The 19,011-nt window shown below is 44.0% G+C and overlaps 1 protein-coding gene across 3 annotated transcripts in view; it reads right to left on the bottom strand.

Annotated features, from left to right (window-relative positions):
• Positions 1 to 490: 490 nt before the first annotated feature.
• HS6ST2 (heparan sulfate 6-O-sulfotransferase 2) overlaps positions 491 to 19,011 on the bottom strand; it is a 370,575-nt gene continuing 352,054 nt past the window's right edge. For all 3 annotated transcript variants that reach the window (XM_042241641.2, XM_042241640.2, XM_027963396.3), the window contains one exon: positions 491 to 3,624. In XM_042241641.2, coding sequence (XP_042097575.1) covers positions 2,727 to 3,624 — 898 coding nt within the window. In that variant the 3' untranslated portion in view covers positions 491 to 2,726. The remainder of the gene's footprint in view (positions 3,625 to 19,011) is intronic.

Genomic DNA, 19,011 nt, shown 5'->3' with positions numbered 1-19,011 from the left:
GAATGGGACTAGTGCCCTTATAAGAAAAACCTAGAGAATTAGCTAGCTACTTCCTGTGATATGAGGACACAGCAAGAAGACAGGCTTCTGAAACTGGGAAGAGAGCCCTCATCAGAACCCAACCATACTGGGCACCTGATCTCAGACTTTTGGCTTCCAGAACTGTAGAAAGTAAGTTTCCATTGTTGACAAGCCACCCAGTTTATGGTATTTTGGTATAGCAACCAGAGCTCACTAAAACACATACCCAACTTTGTCTTTCATGGATAACTTTGTTTTATTCAAAAGAGAACACACTCTGGACCCTCAGAGGGAAGCACCCAAGGTTAAGGTCATTGGCACATGCTACATTGGAGTGGCTCATCTCATCTCCATATCTGGTGGCCAAGAGGAAAATAAGAAACTCCTTGAGAAAAGAGAATTCTCTCTGTGGTGTCATGATGTCTGTCTAGTGGCTGCAAACTTTGAAATCACAAAATAACTCAGCATCTGTAATTTAAACTTTATTTTATATCTATTGTTAAATTACACAAAATCAGTAAATGGTTTGTAAAGCTACATCATTGGACAGATGTTTACATTTGAAGTCATGGGATTTACATGATGATGACCAAAATGTATATTTATAACATCCCCTATATACAATAAATCAGTATAGACAGAGAAAATGCACTTAATCTCTGCAAACCATGCACACCACAGCAATAACACAAAATATTTTTTTCTGTAACAAGCTTTTCCACTGGCTCGGGCTTCATCCTGCTTTCCAACATTACCTATCAGCTTTAATAGCAAACATCATCCATTAAAACAAAACGAAACTGAAATACCACAGTGAGCTACAGAATCATTAGTTTAAAAACACAAAGTACACAAAATAGTTTCACTCTAAAACAGTTTGACTTTAAGGTATTTTGGATTTTGAAATTTTTTTTCCTTTCAGTTTTCCAGTTCTCAGATTCCCAGGACTGCGATACTGTCAGGCAAAACAAAACTTCGATCTACTGATACAAGCGCAGAGTCAAAAACATTTTTTAACTCAAGCACTCAGCTTCTTGTCCAGTTTGTGGCCTTATTATTACAGATGAAACTAGATCATGCAAATGAGCAGATTGTACAAGATGTGACTTTACGGTCACATTTCTAAGCATGTCCCTCATGAAAACATAAATGCCACTTGCAGTCGCCTTTCTGATTTACAGCCAGAGGCTTAGTGTAAGTCCTTATGAAAGGATAGCAAAACCCGTAATATGGAAGCTGCCCAGAATCAGGATGTTTGCTAGCACAGTGGGTTATATACTTCTTTTTGGCCCATGCAATTCATACTTGATACCCTGAAAGTGTTTTTGCACGGACTTCCAATACCAAATCACTTTCTTCAACCCATATGCTTCTGATGTTTAATCTCACTGCAGAATACTTTTGCCTTTTGTTTTCTCAAAACTAAAGCTGGTACACGGCTCACCCAAAGTATCGAGGTAAAGCTTTTGGTGTTACTGAATAACGTTGGCTATCTTAGTGCTTATTCCAACCTTGTTTTCCTCTTGTACTTGTCTACACTCTGTCAACATGAAAAAGAACTAATGGGCTAGAAAGAGCCAGCCCAATTGGAAACATTACAATAAAAATGTACAAAAAGTAAATAACAATTCATTCACATTCAGGTTCAATTCTATCTGATCAAGAACAGAATACTAACTTCAGCAATATTTTAAGACACGCTATCCTGTTCAAGAGTTTCTTGATAAGGATCTCACTACACAAACATTGATAAGACAATTCTATAGAAAGAAAGTCCTGACTTTAATCCAGGATTATATATCACAATAAATTCAGCAACACACCATTTAGATGATGAAGAAAGATTCTAAAACGGGTTAGTTTGGAATGAGCACAACTCGGAGAAGCTTTAAAATGAATGAGAAGCAGCGCCAAAAAGATTCCAGAATTGTTGAAATTACAGTGCCCAGAAATCGTCTGGAAATTAGATCTTTACATTGGTACTCCATTTGGAAAAAGTGTTTGGTTTAATATGAGATACACCCTGTTTAAAACCTTTAAATAGCAGAAGGTAGAAAAAGTTTAAAATTTTAAACATCTCAAATAACAAGATGAGTCCCTTTCTACTCAAAAGCCAATATTTTTACATAAAACTACTCATGTTTGGGATAGAAGTTTTCCATTTTGTACAATTTGGTAAACTCTACCATCAGTTCTTATTTTATTTAAATAGATTTTTGGTTATAATCAGAAGAAAATGAAGTTTCGTGTTTAGTTTGTTTTATGTTATATTCATGCTTACCCCTGGAAAAAATGTTTGCTTCCAAGATTGGGTTTCGACAGTGTATCATGAATAATGTAAAGTCCATTTCTTAGGCATAAGTTAAATGGTCACATTTTGTGTTTCCATTTTGTCCCTATGACTAATTTAAGAACTTCTTAACATATCTAAACAGCAATTTCTGGTGAGTCTGGTTTGGCTTTTGGATTTTATAAATACTCCAACAAACCAAAAAAAAAAAGGCAATTTAATTACATATTGAAATTTGTTTTACCCACGCACAGTAGAACACTGAATTGAAAGGCAACTGTAAAGGCGACATCTTAACTTTTTTCAACTTCCAAACTTTAGGAAGCAGGATGTGTTTGGACGCTCTCATGTTTGAGGATTTGCCCTATTTTGACTGGCGCTTTGGGAGAAGTGTGTGAAAGCCTTTGGGAGCCACTTAGCGCCATTTCTCTACGCTGCCTATATAGTCATGGGTGCCATTGCTGGTATTGCCATCGCTCTGCTCTTGGCCTGGATTCTGCTTCTGGCTTTCCTGGTTCTCCTTTGGACTTGGATTCTGACCCGAGCTCTGAGTCAGATTCTGAATCAGATTCTGAAACAGATTCTGAGTCCCACTCTGACTAGCATTCAGGTTTGGGGTCAGACTCGGATTCTGACTCGGATTCGGGTTCTGGCCCTGACTCTGGGTCTGGTAATGGGTCTGAAGGAACCTTCCCTTCAGAAATTTGCGTTGTTCCTGACGCTTCCGTCTAGCTTCCTGATGCTCCTTCTGCCTCATAAACTGATACCTTTGCAAAAAGAGATCTTTGGCATAGCTGTACAACTCCATATCCAGAAAATTCAGTCCCTCAATACGTTTTTGGAGTTCCTCATTGATTTCTACGCTAGAGGCCCTAGTGGTGTTATACTGGGTAAAGGGAGAAATAAAGTTCATGTTGAAGGTTTTCTCAAACAGATACTGGGTCTTCCGCTGAAACTCAGTGAGGCCGAAGAATGCCATGTGCTTCAGATTCGATTTGGCACTTTCCAGGAGGACCTTGTTCCTCTGCTTTTCGGGCATGACTGACAGGTTGTAGCAGCCAACGAGTGTGAGGTCGGAGAGCATGCGCACCTGGCGGTTGTTGGCTAGGTTATAGGGACAGTCCATGAACTCTTTCAGGGGGCAGCCCGACCAGTCGTCTCCAGTGTAGCAGCTGGGCAGCTCTTCAGAGGTTGGGGGCCTGCCGTCGCAGACGTGGAGGGACGCTTTCCACGTTGCCCCTCTCTGGACATGCCTCCACTCACTCAGGTACCGGGACACTGGGTCGCGGAGGATGGTGATGTAGTGGAAGTTCCTGTGGACAAAGCACAGAGGCCGGCGGTCAGGGCTGCAGCTGACATAGGTGGAGTCAGGGAAGGTGCAGGGCATACGTGATGTTCACTGGTCGGGAAGGGAGGCCAAAGTAAAATGACGGCAATCTGGTGGTAGCTGTCCTGTGGACTGTGCTATTTATTGTTCCCTCTATGAGGCCCGCTAGCCTGTCCAGAGAGCTCCTTTTCAAAGCATATACATCGGGTGGAAAGGTCACTCCCCCTTCCTCCTTCCCCCTCTGTTTCTCTCTCTCCGGCTAGTGACAAAGTCCTCCCAATGACCTCATTTATTTCCTTCTCCCCACTCCCAAACTCCCATAACTGATCATGAAATGGAGACTCGATGGAAAGGAATGATTTTACAGAAGTGATAAGAGGTTACAAGTACTCAAGTTCTAATCTTTCTCACTAAATACACAAAAGCATTCTTCTAATAGCTAGTCTAATCAGGATATCTTATTAACAAAACCTTGTTGAAAGAGTGTCTGATATGATGCTTTTGATTCTGGCTGCTGTCATAACATCATGGCTCCTACGTGATGGCAGTGGAATGTGAAGATAGGCAGTGCAGCCCGAGCCTCCAGAAATAAACATTGTGGTTAGTTACTGACTGAAATAGACATGGTAGCTGCCAATGGCATATATATAAGTTACTACCTCGGTATCTGCCTTCACTCACGTGCTAATATTCCCAGCAGAGGCAAGTTAACTCTATTAGTTCCAAAATGCCCTTTTTCTTTACCCACTGAAAGGACACCGAGATGTCAGCATATATGGAGGCTTTGCTGGGTTACTGTCTTCACTTTAAAGCTGCAAACTGATAAGAGTTCTTTGCTCACATAGCAGACTAGTAAACATTTAAACTGCACACCCACACACACCCATATAGAGCAGGTGCACTCACACACACACACACACACACACAGCAGAAGCATCCTGGCTTATGATGTGATCAAGGGAAAAAAAACCTTTGCAGCTGTACTTTAATTAAGAAATGAGCTTCCACTCAGGCTCAGTGGATGAAGGATGAGGTCATGGATGGGCCTGTTGTGGAAGGAAGATGACAATAAACACTGAATATTAACATTAATTTCTTAAAGGAAACCTGGGGAATGGCTTGTAGCTTTTCTGAAGTTTATTCTTTTCCACCTGAGGGATGCTGCCTCTGCACCCAGGAGTGAGGAGCACCCAACTGGCTAGGTCTGCTGGCTGATGTCCTCTGAGCAAACATTCCTCCCAAGTCTTGACCTCTGAGCAATTCAGGCACCCTGGGATCTATCCTGTGTGCTTCTCTTCTATTCATGGTGTTCCCTCTGCATGGCATAACCTTCCTTCTTTAACTGGAAAATTCTAGGCATCCTGCAATTTCCAGTCCAAGTATGACCTCTCCTCTGAGAAACTTTATCTCACTCCTGCTGCCAGTCATCATCTCTTCTTCAGTGACACTTTCACAGTTAACCTTTGCTAAAATATTTTTGATACTGAATCATAATTTTTTGTTTGTATTTCTGTTTAGAGTAGGTTTTCTGCAACAAGAACTCTACATATTCTTCTTTAACTCTCATCTTGTCCTTTTCAATGTTGTACCAGACAAAAAGCAGAATCCCAGTAACTCCTTTAATTACTTCTTTAATGAACTATCCCAGGGAAGAAGGAGAGAGTTGGGAACTGGGAAGGTCATGCCTCATCATATTAAAAAACTCTGGACAATCTAAGTGACTGGAAAAAAACATAAAAAATTAAAAATATCACCTTCTATGATATCGTGGAGTAAACAAGCATGGGACAGAAAAGAAGCATCCTGGAGTGAGGCTGGAGGGGTGGCAAACCCACATTGACTGGCCTCACTTTGCCTGGCTGCGGCCAAATTCATTCCTGTAAAGACCCACTGCTAACAACTAGCAGCTTTTCTTCCCCAGTAGCCTTGACCAACAAAGGTGACTGCTGTTCCCATGGCCTCCAAACTTCTATTCCTTGCTGTGGTATTCACTCATTCACTCCTTTGGTACAGATTTATTAAGCCTTCATGCTAGGCCTGAGGCCACAGCTTCATGGCAATTAGTCTGATTATTTGGAAAAAAAAAGAAATTTATGAAGACCAGTGACACACTTGGATTAGTCTTTCAACCAGCTTTTCCAGGCATGCATTATAAATGGGTGTTTAAAAGCCCCATGATGGAGTCACCTTCATGCTCAGCTGACAGTCCTCCAGCCCACATTTGTTTTACTGATTTAAGCCAACAGTGACATCTTCTGGTAAATTCTAGAGTGCACCCCTTGTGCATGCCTGTGGCTCTGCTCCCTAAAAACTCTCCCTTGTCCTTCAGAGCAGATAGATCATAACCACCAGGGTTAGTGTCTAAACCAGTAAGCACCATCCCCACGTGGAAAGAGAGAGGAGGCAGACCAGGAATGCAAAGGCGGATATTGACAGAGTCTTTCATGTTATGGGTGTGTCCCTCCTCCAAACTGAAGGTCTCTCCTAGTGCCTGTATGAAAGGAGGGCCGTCCAAGGTGAGCAGCCTCAGGGTCTCTGCACTGTGGGATTATCACAGCAGCAGAGAAATTAAAGGCGTCTACACGTGTGCATATCCATATGCTGGTAATGACAGCTACCATTCACTCAGATGCCAATAGCTCTGGAGAGTCAGGGATTGCCAGTAGCCCTCTTCTTCCAAGGAAAATAGATCCAGGGTGCCAGACTGCCTCAATTAGAAACACTTGATGCTGCTCAGAAAATGATCCTTGGGCGAAAAGGAAGATCAGCCAAAGGTGGGTCTCCAGGAATGTCCAGTGGCCTCCCAAATGGCATAGTGTGTTGGAGGTGGAGAGGCAGGTGCAGATAACACCTGGAAGGTTTCACAGGGCTAAGGATTGAGGATGCTCATTATTCTAAGTGAGGGGTTGTCAGGGAAATGTCAGAGAAGACCCCGCCACACCCAGAGCAACCGAGGGCGTGAAAGCCCAAGCCAATGGCACAGTGAGTGGAGAGCCAAAGGAGCACTGAAGCATAGGTGGCACTCTTCCTGTGCTTGTTTGCTCAAGCATCGGTGTGACTGGCACTGGAAAAGGGCCTGATTATTGGTGTTCAGTTGCTAAGTCATGTCCGACTCTTTGCGACCCCGTGGACTGTGGCACGCTAGGCTTCCCTGTCCCTCACCATCTCCTGGAGCTTGCTCAAACTCATGTGCATTGAGTTGGTGATGCCATCCAACCATCTCGTCCTCTTTCTTCCCCTTCTACTCCTGCCTTCAATCTTTCCCAGCATCGGGGTCTTTTCTAATGAATCAACTCTTTGCATCAACTCTTAAGCCTTCATGCTAGGCCTGAGGCCACAGCTTCATGGCAATTAGTCTGATTATTTGGGGAAAAAAAAGAAATTAATGAAGACCAGTGACACACTTGGATTAGTCTTTGTGGCCAAAGTACTGGAGCTTCAGCATCCCTCCTTCCAGTGAATATTCAGGGTTGATTCAGGAAGAGGGCCTGGAGATGCCCACAGATACGTCAGAGGGCCCAGAGGGGAGCATCCCTATCTCATGCGCTATTAATGACTGGAGCAGGCACAAGGCACCATGAAAGCACCTTGCAGCGATTCTCAGCCAAGCCTAATAATAGAAGGGTTTCTGTAGCTTTATTTTCAAAAACAAGGAAGAATTAGATGAGGCAAGAAGAGTGAAATGGAGTATGACACAGAAAGGTCAGAAGGAGCAAAGGCATAAAACTAGCCTGTTGTGTACAGAGGAAGAACACAAGAAACCTCTTACTGGGAGTTACTGGCCAGTGGCAGGAATGGAGGGTGGAGAGGCAGCCATGGACAGGGTCGTGGAAGGCCTCAGATGCCACATTAAAGAATTGAGACTTCTGGGATTTCCTGGCAGTCCAGTGGTTAGGACTCAGCACTTTCACTGCCTAGGGCCCGGGTTCAATTCCTGGTCAGGGAACTAAGATCCCTCAAGTTGTTAGGTACAGCCAGAAAAAAGAAAAAAAAAAGAATTTAGATTTATGAAGGCAACAGAGAGGCCTTTAGAGGGTTTTAGGCAGGGGAGTGACACGATGGAGCCTGTGTTTCAGAAAGATCGCTGTGTATGGTGTGTGGTGGAACTGGGGAAGTGAGTTGACGTTACTGTAGAAAATGAGACAGAAGAAAAGGGCAGACTAGGGAGGCATTTGGAGGCAGGGTTGAAGTAACAAGACTTAGGGACAAAATGAATGTAGGGGAGAGGGAGGAGGAGGGGTAAGGGGGCCTCCCAGGTCTGACTGAATGGACAGATAGAGCCTCAAAGAGTGATCTGGGCTTAACATGTGGAGTTGTCAGCTGCAGACCTTGAGGACTGACTTAGAGAGCATTTGTTAATTTCACATGTGTGGCTTCAGGTATCGGAAGACAGCATTTCAGAAACCCCGTGGCTTCTCTTCTGTATGTTAAATATAGTTTTCAACTATTCTCTCCACTGCTTCAGGTCCCCTCACTATGCTTTTGTTTGCCTCTGAACATATTCGCGTTGATTGGAATGTGCCCTCTAGGCACAGTCTGACAAGGAACAAGTAGGGCAGCCTATCACCACCCTCATTCTCGACACCGTTTCTCTTAATGTGGCCTCATATCACATCAGCCCTTTTGGCAGATGTAGCACACCACTGACACACCATCAACTACCTTCTTTCACTGTTTCACACGCAGGTCATTTGAAAACCCACTCTACTTTGTCCTGAACAGATGCAGTTTGTCTGTGGCCCCGTTTAATTTCTTCTTGGTAGAGGAAGTCTGAGGCTGTCAAAACGCATCTGGATTTTGATTATATCCCCTGATATCTTCACCATATCTTCTTCTTGTCTTCTGGCAATGCCTGCATCCAAGCATTGATCAAAACAGAACAAGATGCAGGCGAGAGCAGGTCTCTGGTAGTTGCTGGAAATCTCCCCTTCAGGTTGATAAACCCAAAGGGTGCTGCTGAATGCTGTGATTTAATTTTAAACAAGTGAGCCAATCTTGGCCACAGAAAAATCACACTCAGCCTATTTCAGTTAGTAGGGATTGGACAGAAATATCTTGTGACCAAACATGTCACTTCATTAGGGTGACCAGGTGTCACATCTTTGGAGTCGTGACTCCCCCTCAGTTACCCATGTTGATTTAAAGACCCTTGTTTGGTGCCTTATGCGACCACGGTGCCTTGACAGGCAGGACATAGTGAAACATTTGCCGTCCTCTGCAAGTCCAGGCCAACTTTTGCTTGTCATTGGTAAATAAATGTGGAAATAACAGCAACCAAAGAAAGTGTTCCAGGCAAGAAACCCGGGGGCCATCTTTGACTCCTCTCTCTCGCTTACCTTCAATGTCTGAATTTTCCCCGAGTCCTGCTGATTCTAGTTCTTTTTTTTTTTTAAAAAAACCACTTTTATTAGAGTGTAGTTGCTTTACAACATTGTTAGTTTCTGCTGTACAGTAAAGTGAATCAGCTATATGCATACACATACCCCCCCTTTTAAATTTCTTTCCCATTTAGCTCATTACAGAGCACTGAGTAGAGTTCCCTGTGCTATATAGTAGGTTCTTTTTAGTTGTCTGTTTTATACATGGTAGTATATGTCTGCCAATCCCAATCTCCCAGTTCATCCCACCTGCCCTTCCCCGCTTGGTACCCATACATTTGTTCTCTACATCTGTGTCTCTAGTTCTGCTTTGCAAATAACTTCATCTATGCCAGTTTCCTAGATTCCACATATATGGGTTAATATATGACATTTGTCTTTCTCTTTCTGAACTCAGTTCACTCTGTGTAACAGTCTCTAGTTCTTGTTAGCTCCCAAATCCATCCTTTCTACCATTGCCTGGGGTCAGGCCCTCATCACTTTTCTATCTGACCACTGTATCAGCATCCTGGCCCACCTCCCTGGCCCCGGACTGACATCCAGTCCACACTCTCCTATGACACACATCTGACCTACCACTCCCTAGTTAAGACCTCTTAATGGCTCCCTAGCAGTTGTGACATGAAGTGCAAGCTCTCTACATGTGACCCACAGCCTTGTGGCTGGCACCTGACAACCACCTTTCTTTCTCTTCAGTCTGATCTCTATGAAGCTCCCTCGACACAAGTCTTTCTCAACCATGAGTAATTCGAACCCTCCCCACTTCCATTCCCTGACCCTAGGACATCTGGAAATACCTGGAAACATTTTGGTTGCCACAACTGGGGAGTAGGTGCTACGACATCTACTGAGTTGAGTCTAGGAATGCTTCTAAACATCCTACAATGCAGGCTAGTGGCTAATTATCAGCAGTGCCAAGGCTGACAACCCCTGCTCTATATTCTATGCTCCAAGTATGCAAAAGTAGTTTTAATGTTCTACATTGGTTCCAGGCAAAGATCCTACAGGTCCTTTCCCTTTGTATATGGAGTCCCTACTGTTTGGAATGGCTCCAATCTGTCTTTTGTAGACCACCTGGAAACCTCCAAGACTAAACTCAAAGACTGCCTCCTCCATGAACCTTTCTTTGACCTTCCGGGGCAGAGTTACCTATCCTGGTATTCCTCTGTTTCAACTGTGCTGTTATTCTCCCATTGTAACATTCAGCACGATGGGCTGTGATTGTCTAGTGATTTGTCTGCTTCCCCCATTGGACTATGAGCTCTAGAAGAGTAGGGACCATGTAGCATTTATTAACATAAGCCCCCTGGGGCCTGGAATAATGTTTGACATAAAATAAATGATTAGTAAAAGACTGTTAATTGGATGTCTGCAGCAGAAACAGCAGAGCTTATGGTGAGCTCACAGGAAATGCCTATCGCTGTCTTTGATACAGAAAAGCCACTAGATGTCAGTATTAAATAACAGAACTACCATTTTACACCTGTGCAGGAACATTTTAAGGGGCTCTAGCTATGAAGGGGATCTAGTTACATTTAGCACTTGTCCCTGACTTTCTGTGTAGTAGTCCAATTTTAAAGAAGGGTGGGAAGTTTAAAGACATTAAGAGTATGTAAATAGATACAGTGACAGACTTTATTTTGGGGGGATCCCAAATCACTGCAGATGGTGACTGCAGCCATGAAATTAAAAGACGCTTGCTCCTTGGAAGGAAAGTTATGACCAACCTAGACAGCATATCAAAAAGCAGAGACATTACTTTGTCAACAAAGGTCCGTCTAGTCAAGGCTATGTTTTTTCCAGTAGTCATGTATGCATGTGAGAGTTGGACTATAAAGAAAGCTGAGCACTGAAGAATTGATGTTTTTGAACTGTGGTGTTGGAGAAGACTCTTAAGAATCCCTTGGACTGCAAGGAGATCCCACCAGTCCATCCTAAAGGAGATCAGTCCTGAATATTCACTGGAAAGACTGGTGCTGAGGCTGAAACTCCAATACTTTGGCCACCTGATGTGAAGAATTGACTCATTGGAAAAGACCCTGATGCTGGGAAAGATTGAAGGTGGGAGGAGAAGGGGACGACAGAGGAAGAGATGGTTGGATGGCATCACTGACTCAATGGACATGAGTTTGAGTAGACTCCAAGAGGTAGTGATGGACAGGGAGGCCTGGCATGCTGCAGTCCATGGGGTGCCAAAGAGTCAGGCATGACTAAGCGACTGAACTGAAATGGGTAAAATGAGAACCATACAGTTTTCATGTTCATTGAAACAGACTATGCTGAAATAAGTACCCAAGTTCTAAGTCACAGATTTTGAGACTTGGCAGAGCAAGAAGAAACTTTTGAGATGGCAAATCATCTAAATCAATGTCTTCACTTTAGAGGTAAAGAATTCAAGGCCTCGACAGCAAAGATTTGCCCACAAGTCACAAATGGCCAGTGGTTCTCGGGAATCAATCTAACTGCAAGGAATATTCCTGGGCTGAAGGCATATATTTTTAGTAGTTCCTGTCTTTGTGTCTGTTGATTACCTAGGATGGTATAATAAAGCATGCCTAGAACAGACCAGTAATCCTTAAAAAGGGGAGGCTTTTGGCTGCAAAGAGAGGGCATTTCCTTATGCCAACTAGTTGCATAGCAAGGAGCTGAGGGCATTGGTGTCTGGCACTTAAACCTGTGGTTCAGATAGTAAAGAATCTGCCTGCAATGCAGGAGGCCCAGGTTTGATCCCTGGGTCAGGAAGATCCCCTGGAGGAGGACATGGCAACCCATTCTGGTATTCTTACTTGGAGAATCCCATGGACAGAGGAGCCCGGTGGGGTACAGTCCAGGGGTTGCAAAAAGTTGGACATGACTGAGGACTAACACTTTCACACTTACACAGTAACTTACACATCAACTTACAACAATACTATGAGTCCAGTACTGTTATTCCCATTCTAATGATGAAGAAGCTGAGACTAACAGAGAATGTGATTTGACCCAGTGCCTTGCCACAAGTTGCGTTGCTGTTCTTGTTCAGTCATGTCTGACTCTTTGCGACCCCATGGATGGCAACACACCAGGCTTCCCTGTCCTTCACTATCTCCTGGAGTTTGCTCAAACTCATGTCCATTGAGTGAGTGATGACATCCAACCATCTCATCTTCTGTCACCTCCTTCTCGTCCTGCCCTCAATCTTTCCCAGCATCAGGGTCTTTTCTAATGAGTCAGCTCTTTGCATCAGGTGGCCAAAGTATTGAAGCTTCAGCTTCAGCATCAATTAAATAGGATTGCTCAGATATGAATCAGTTTCTCTTTGACTGTAGAACATGTATTCTCCCCATCCTATCACTGGGACACAAACCCAGGACTTTTATGAACAAGCTAAGGATGTGGTTCTCACATCATGGCCCAGAATCAGCAGCATCAGCATCATTTCATAAATTGTCAGAAATGCACATTCTTGGGTCAAACCACTGAAGCAGAAATGCAGGGGCTGGAGCCCGGCGATCTGTTTTAACAAGCTCTCTGGGAAATTCCCTGTTAGCTTCCTGGGCTTCCCTGATAGCTCAATTGGTAAAGAATCCACCTGCAATGCAGGAGACCCTGGTTCGGTTCCCTGGGTTGGGAAGATCCACTGGAAAAGTGATAGGCTACCCACTCCAGTGTTCTTGGGCTTCCCTTGTGGCTCAGCTGGTAAAGAATCCGCCTGCAATGTGGGAGACTTGAGTTCGATCCCTGGGTCAGGAAGATCCCCTGGAGGAGGGAAAGGCTACCCACTCCAGTATTTTGTCCTGGAGAATTCCACTCAAAGAGTCGGACACTGTGTGGGAAATTCTGATGCACGTGTGTGCTTGAGAACCACTGTCCTAGGCATGTGGCTTCAGAAATCAAAAGTCCCTCAGAGATCCCGGGGGTCCCCAGAGTGTGGATAAGTGACCCCAAGAGACAAAAGCATGACAAAACAAGCCTAAGGAAGCCCACTGCTGTCCAGGGAAAGCCCAGAGAACTTGGCCTGAGCAAAGTTATGAAGATTATGCTGTAAACGTTTAACTTTCCTTTAAGGCTGCTGGTTCACGAAAGGCCACAATAAGTTTCTTACATCACTTAAAGGGGAAATAAATATAAAAGCCATTTTTTTAATGGAAGGAGACCACTAAAATTGTACAAGTTAAGGTCACAGGAGCAATCAATAAAAAGTTAATTTAAGAAAGGAAACAAATTCTTAGCCCAAATCAATAGGACTGAACATTTTGTTATACCTGTAGCTTAGTTCTGTATTTTAAAGTTCAGCTTTTGCACATCTTGTTCTTGGAGTAATGATTAGTGGTACAGAAATAAGAACTGTGGCTGGTGATCCTAAGTAGACTTCAGAGTGGGGCTCTACATGACATTGAGTCATTAATGCTGAAGGTCTGGTCTCCTTCCTTGGTTGATGATGTTGAAACCAACTGCACGGAACCTCCCACTGCATGTAAATGACTAGGTCAAGGCAAGGAGGATGGCTTACAGATCAAACAACATTAATATGTGAGCGTAGATAAAACACAGGTATAGTTAATTGATTCAAAGGCAATCCCTTCCGATGGGATTGGATCCCCCAAGCCCTAGGATTGCCATTTTAACTGTTTTTCTTGAGTGACTCATATACCAGCGGTCCCCAAAGAGGAGTTCCTTAAACGCTATGAGCAGCCGTGGCAGCAGACTCACGTAAGAAGTGTGGGACTTGAAGAGGGGACGACTTTGAAGTGGCTGGATGCTCATTTAGATGTGCTGTCTTTGGTGCATTTGTCAAACCATTCTTGTGGCTTAGCAGTCATGTTTGGTCTAGTGAGAAATGTGAGCCTTTATAGTCACATAAAGTGGATTTCTTCCAATCACTTGATTGTCTTCACCACACTGGATGCTGAATGTCTCTCCTTTCCCCCCTTTAAGCTGATGCTGTGACGAACTGATGCTGGGCAATGCAAGAGAGGTGGGAAACAGGACCCATCCTTGGGAGCCCACTGATCTATAAGACAGCCAAGACTGTCACTGGCTCCTTGAATTGCTTGACTTAAGAGTAGTGGGCTACCATCTATGGGGTTGCACAGAGTCGGACACGACTGAAGCGACTTAGCAGCAGCAGTACACAAGCACTCCAGGAAAAGTATCTCCTGGACACAAAGCTAATTTAGGAAACGCTGAAGATCTCGCACCCCTCCAAATAAGCCATCCAGTTCTCCTGGCAAGGGGTTTTCTGTTGTTTTTCACACCTCACCCGAAGGAAGGAGCAGTTCTGTGTGTGAAAAGTAATACCTTACTGACGCCCCCCCCACCCCCCCAGTTAACTAAAAGTTAGCCTGTGTGTACTGTGGGGAAACATTCAACAAAGCACAAATAGATTTTCCTTAAAAAGAAAGATGTTTTCCAATGCCATTCTTCTTTCCTGTCTTTTACAAGGCAGGAAAATGATGGTTTCTTATTTGGTGAAAGGGAAGAAAAGAAGATTTCTAAAGTCTGTAAATTTGAACCCAACGTGAAACTCTTCACAGGACTTCACACAGAACTCATCACCACAGTCCTGGTGATGTTTACTTCTTTTTAAAGGAAATCTAGTTCCTCTCCTTCCCAAAGCCCAGTAGGCTCCAAAGTACATAAATCTAAGGACTTCTGTAAACAGTGAGAAAGCTGAGATTTTTAACAAGATGTGAAATTCCAAGCTTTATGACCCGTAGTTACCAGCCTTCACCCAGAGTCCACTCAACTGCTTGGCAGTGTGATAAGTTTTGCTGTTTACCCTGCCCCCTGAAATTTTGTGTGTTCTAAAATTACTCCGTGAGTCTCAGATCATCAGTACTCAGTGTGGTTCTGAGGTGGAAAGAACTTTTAGAGAAAGCCCCTTCCAGTGTGGAGATGAGGGGCCTCTTGAAGGACACAATCCATCCATGTCCCATAGAGACTAGTTCTGCCACTGATTAATCAACTCATGCTTCCTGCCTTCCCTTCCAGAGACTTCCCCCCTCTCCACATGGTACTTCTCAGCTTCTGGAGTATTTCCATGTGGCATCTTCTGGCAAATTGTCATCCCCCAAGAGGTGGCATCTGGGGCAGCCAGAGAGAGGAGTTGGTTTTCTTCTTTTCTCCGAAGAGAGCGGGCAGAGGTGAAAAGGGGTAAACTTCACCCCCCAGGAGACAGACAGAAGGAAGCTGGAGGAAATGTCTAAGTGCTGCCACTGGGACCACCATGGTTAAGGTCTTGCTCTCCAGATAAGCATCCTTGGTATCTCTTGTCATGGGTCTCAATGAAGAAAACATGACTGTTATATATATATATAAAGTTCTTGGAACTGAGCTTGGAACCCAGCAGTTAACAAATGTTAGTTCCTATTATTGTTACTGTTGTTGCTCTACAGACATGGGTATTCAGCTAAAAGATGTTATTCAACCTTCCTAAAAATCACAAAGCTAGCTAGTGACTGTCTGTCGGGTCTGTGTGATTCCTGAGCTCAAATGCTTGCCCAGTGCCCTGGCTGATGGTGCCCTATTTGGTCTTTGGCCAAGCATGTCTGAGCCTGCAGCTGTGTGTTCTCACTGAGTCATACACCCCTACTTAGGCCTGGGCACTGAACACAGCCTGAGGAGCTACAGGCCAAGGGCACAAGGGCCCTGGCCCGAGTAGGAAGTCTCAGGAGGAGGGAGTTGGATATGCCAGGATGTGAAAGGAATGACTGCTTCTGAGGTTTTTGTGGGCCCCTGATAGAGTCTTAGGGAGGGGAGTTGAGCATAGCAGAAGTGGGGGCCAAGGGTGGGGTGTAGCGGACTACCATTCTCGCCCCCACCTCCCATTACACAGATGAGGAAACCAGAGAGGGGAAATCTGGAGGCCCACGAGATCCTTTCTTCAGGGACTCCCCCAAAGACAGGAAACCAAGTAACAGGCCTTCTGCAGATGGCAGGCAGTCAATAAATAGCATTTAAGGTTCTTCTGAGCAGGCTGCAGGCAACTGCACTGGTTCAGCTGGGCCGCTGGCCATGTGCTGTCTAGGAGGCAGGCACCTTGGGTGCGTGAGGGGGAAATCGTTAGAGGAAAACTAGTCGAGATAAATGTCTGCTCTCAGCATTGTGGTATTTTCCAGAACAGCACAAGGGAAAAGTTTTTCCCCCCCATGAAGGCTGCCCCTTCTCGAGTCCTGGGTTGATTTTAATGAGCTCTAATATTGTTGTTAGGTGCTGAGAGAGACAAAGTGCAAACCCTGGTTTTTGTGGGGGAAACAGACCTCCTTTACCATTTATACTGTGAAGAATGGGAGCCATTCAGAATTTCCAGGGCTGGCTGAGTCGTGCCTTCATTCCCCCGGGGAGCTTTTTTTTTTTTTTCCCTGCAGGTATTCAGGTTGCAAAAGTCACAATTACTGGATAACACAGCTGGGCTGTATGTGTGTGGAAATGAGCACTGGATATAGCACCAGGCACAGCCTGGTTTCCCCACAATGATAACATGGAAAATGGAAAAATAACTCGCTAACCCCCGACTCTGTTCATGTCCAAGGCAAGCCATTCAATAGCACGGTAATCTAAGTCTATGCTCCAACCAGTAATGCTGAAGAAGCTAAAGTTGAACGGTTCTATGAAGACCTACAAGACCTTTTAGAACTAATACCCCAAAAAGATGTCCTTTTCATTATAGGGGACTGGAATGTAAAAGTAGGAAGTCAAGAAACACCTGGAGTAACAGGCAAATTTGGCCTTGGAGTACGGAATAAAGCAGGGCAAAGGCTAGTAGAATTCTGCCAAGAGAACACACTGGTCATAGCAAACACACTCTTCCAACAACACAAGAGAAGACTCTACACATGGACATCACCAGATGGCCAACATTGAAATCAGATTGATTATATTCTTTGCAGCCAAAGATGGAGAAGCTCTATACAGTCAGCAAAAACAAGACTGGGAGGTGACTGTGGCTCAGATCATGAACTCCTTATTGCCAAATTCAGACTTAAATTGAAGAAAGTGGGAAAACCACTAGACCATTCAGATATGACCTAAATCAAATCCCTTATGATTATACAGTGGAAGTGAGAAATAGATTTAAGGGACTAGATCTGATAGACAGAGTGCCTGATGAACTATGGACGGAGGTTCGTGACATTGTACAGGAGACAGGGATCAACACTGCCCCCAAGAAAAAGAAATGCAAAAAGGCAAAATGGCTGCCTGAGGAGGCTTTACAAATAGCTGTGAAAAGAGAAGTGAAAAGCAAAGGAGAAAAGGATAGATATAACCATCTGAATGAAGAGTTCCAAAGAATAGCAAGGAGAGATAAGAAAGCCTTCCTCAGTGATCAATGCAAAGAAATAGAGGAAGACAATAGAACGGCAAAGACTAGAGATCTCTTCAAGAAAATTAGAGATACCAAGGGAACATTTCATGCAAAAGATGGGCTCAATAAAGGACATAAATGGTAGGGACCTAACAGGAGCAGAAGATATAAAGAAGAGGTGACAAGAATACACAGAAGAACTGTACAAAAAAGATCTTCACAACCCAGATAATCACAATGGTGTGATCACTCAGCTAGAGCCAGACATCCTGGGATGTGAAGTCAAGTGGGCCTGAGGAAGCATCACTACGAACAAAGATAGTGGAGGTGATGGAATTCCAGTTGAACTACTTCAAATCCTAAAAGATGATGCTGTGAAAGTGCTGCACTCAATATGTCAGCAAATTTGGAAAACTCAGCAGTGGCCACAGGACTGGAAAAGGTCAGTTTTCATTCCAATCCCAAAGAAGGGCAATGCCAAAGAATACTCAAACTACCACACAATTGCACACATCTCACATGCTAGTAAAGTAATGCTCAAAATTCTCCAAGCCAGGCTTCATCAGTACATGAACTATGAACTTCTGGATGTTCAAGCTGGTTTTAGAAAAGGCAGAGGAACCAGAGATCAAACTGCCAACATCTGCTGGATCATCACAAAAGCAAGAGAGTTCCAGAAAAGATCTATTTCTGCTTTTTGACTACGCCAAAGCCTTTGACTGCATGGATCACAATAAATTGCAGAAAATTCTGAAAGAGATGGGAATACCAGACCACCTGACCTACCTCTTGAGAAACCTGTATGCAGGTCAGGAAGCAACAGTTAGAATTAGACAAGGAACAACAGACTGGTTCCAAGTTGGAAAAGGAGTACGTCAAACCTGTATATTGTCACCCTGCTTATTTAACTTCTATGCAGAGTACATCATGAGAAACGCTGGGCTGGAAGAAGCACAAGCTGGAATCAAGATTGCTGAGAGAAATATCAATAACCTCAGATATGCAGATGACACCACTCTTATGGCAGAAAGTAAAGAAGTAAAGAGCCTCTTGATGAAAGTGAAAGAGGAGAGTGAAAAAGTTGGCTTAAAGCTCAACATTCAGAAAACTAGATCATGTCATCTGGTCCCATCTCTTCATGGGAAATAGATGCGAAACAGTAGAAACAGTGGCAGACTTTATTTTTGGGTGCTACAAAATCACTGCAGATGGTGACTGCAGCCATGAAATTAAAAAACACTTACTCCTTGGAAGGACAGTTATGACCAACCTAGACAGCATATTACAAAGCAGAGACATTACTTTGTCAACAAAGGTCCGTCTAGTCAAGGCTATTGTTTTCCCAGTAGTCATGTATGGATGTGAGAGTTGGACTATAAAGAAAGCTGAGCACTGAAGAATTGATGCTTTTGAACTGTGGTGTTAGAGAAGACTCCTGAGAGTCCCTTGGATTGCCAGGAGATCCAACCAGTCCATCCTAAAGGAGATCAGTCCTGGGTGTACATTGGAAGGACTGATTTTGAAGCTAAAACTCCAATACTTTGGCCATCTGATGCGAAGAGCTGACTCATTTGAAAAGACCCTGATGCTGGGAACGATTGAGGGCAGGAGGAGAAGGGGATGACAGAGGAAGATATGGTTGGATGGCATCACCGACTCAATGGACATGGGTTTGGGTGGACTCCGGGAGTTGGTGATGGACAGGGAG

This window comes from Ovis aries, chromosome X, assembly GCF_016772045.2.
Source record: "Ovis aries strain OAR_USU_Benz2616 breed Rambouillet chromosome X, ARS-UI_Ramb_v3.0, whole genome shotgun sequence".
Taxonomy (NCBI): Eukaryota; Metazoa; Chordata; class Mammalia; order Artiodactyla; family Bovidae; genus Ovis; species Ovis aries.
The sequence above is the reverse complement of the archived record's forward strand: the minus strand, read 5'-3'. Positions and strand labels throughout refer to the sequence as shown.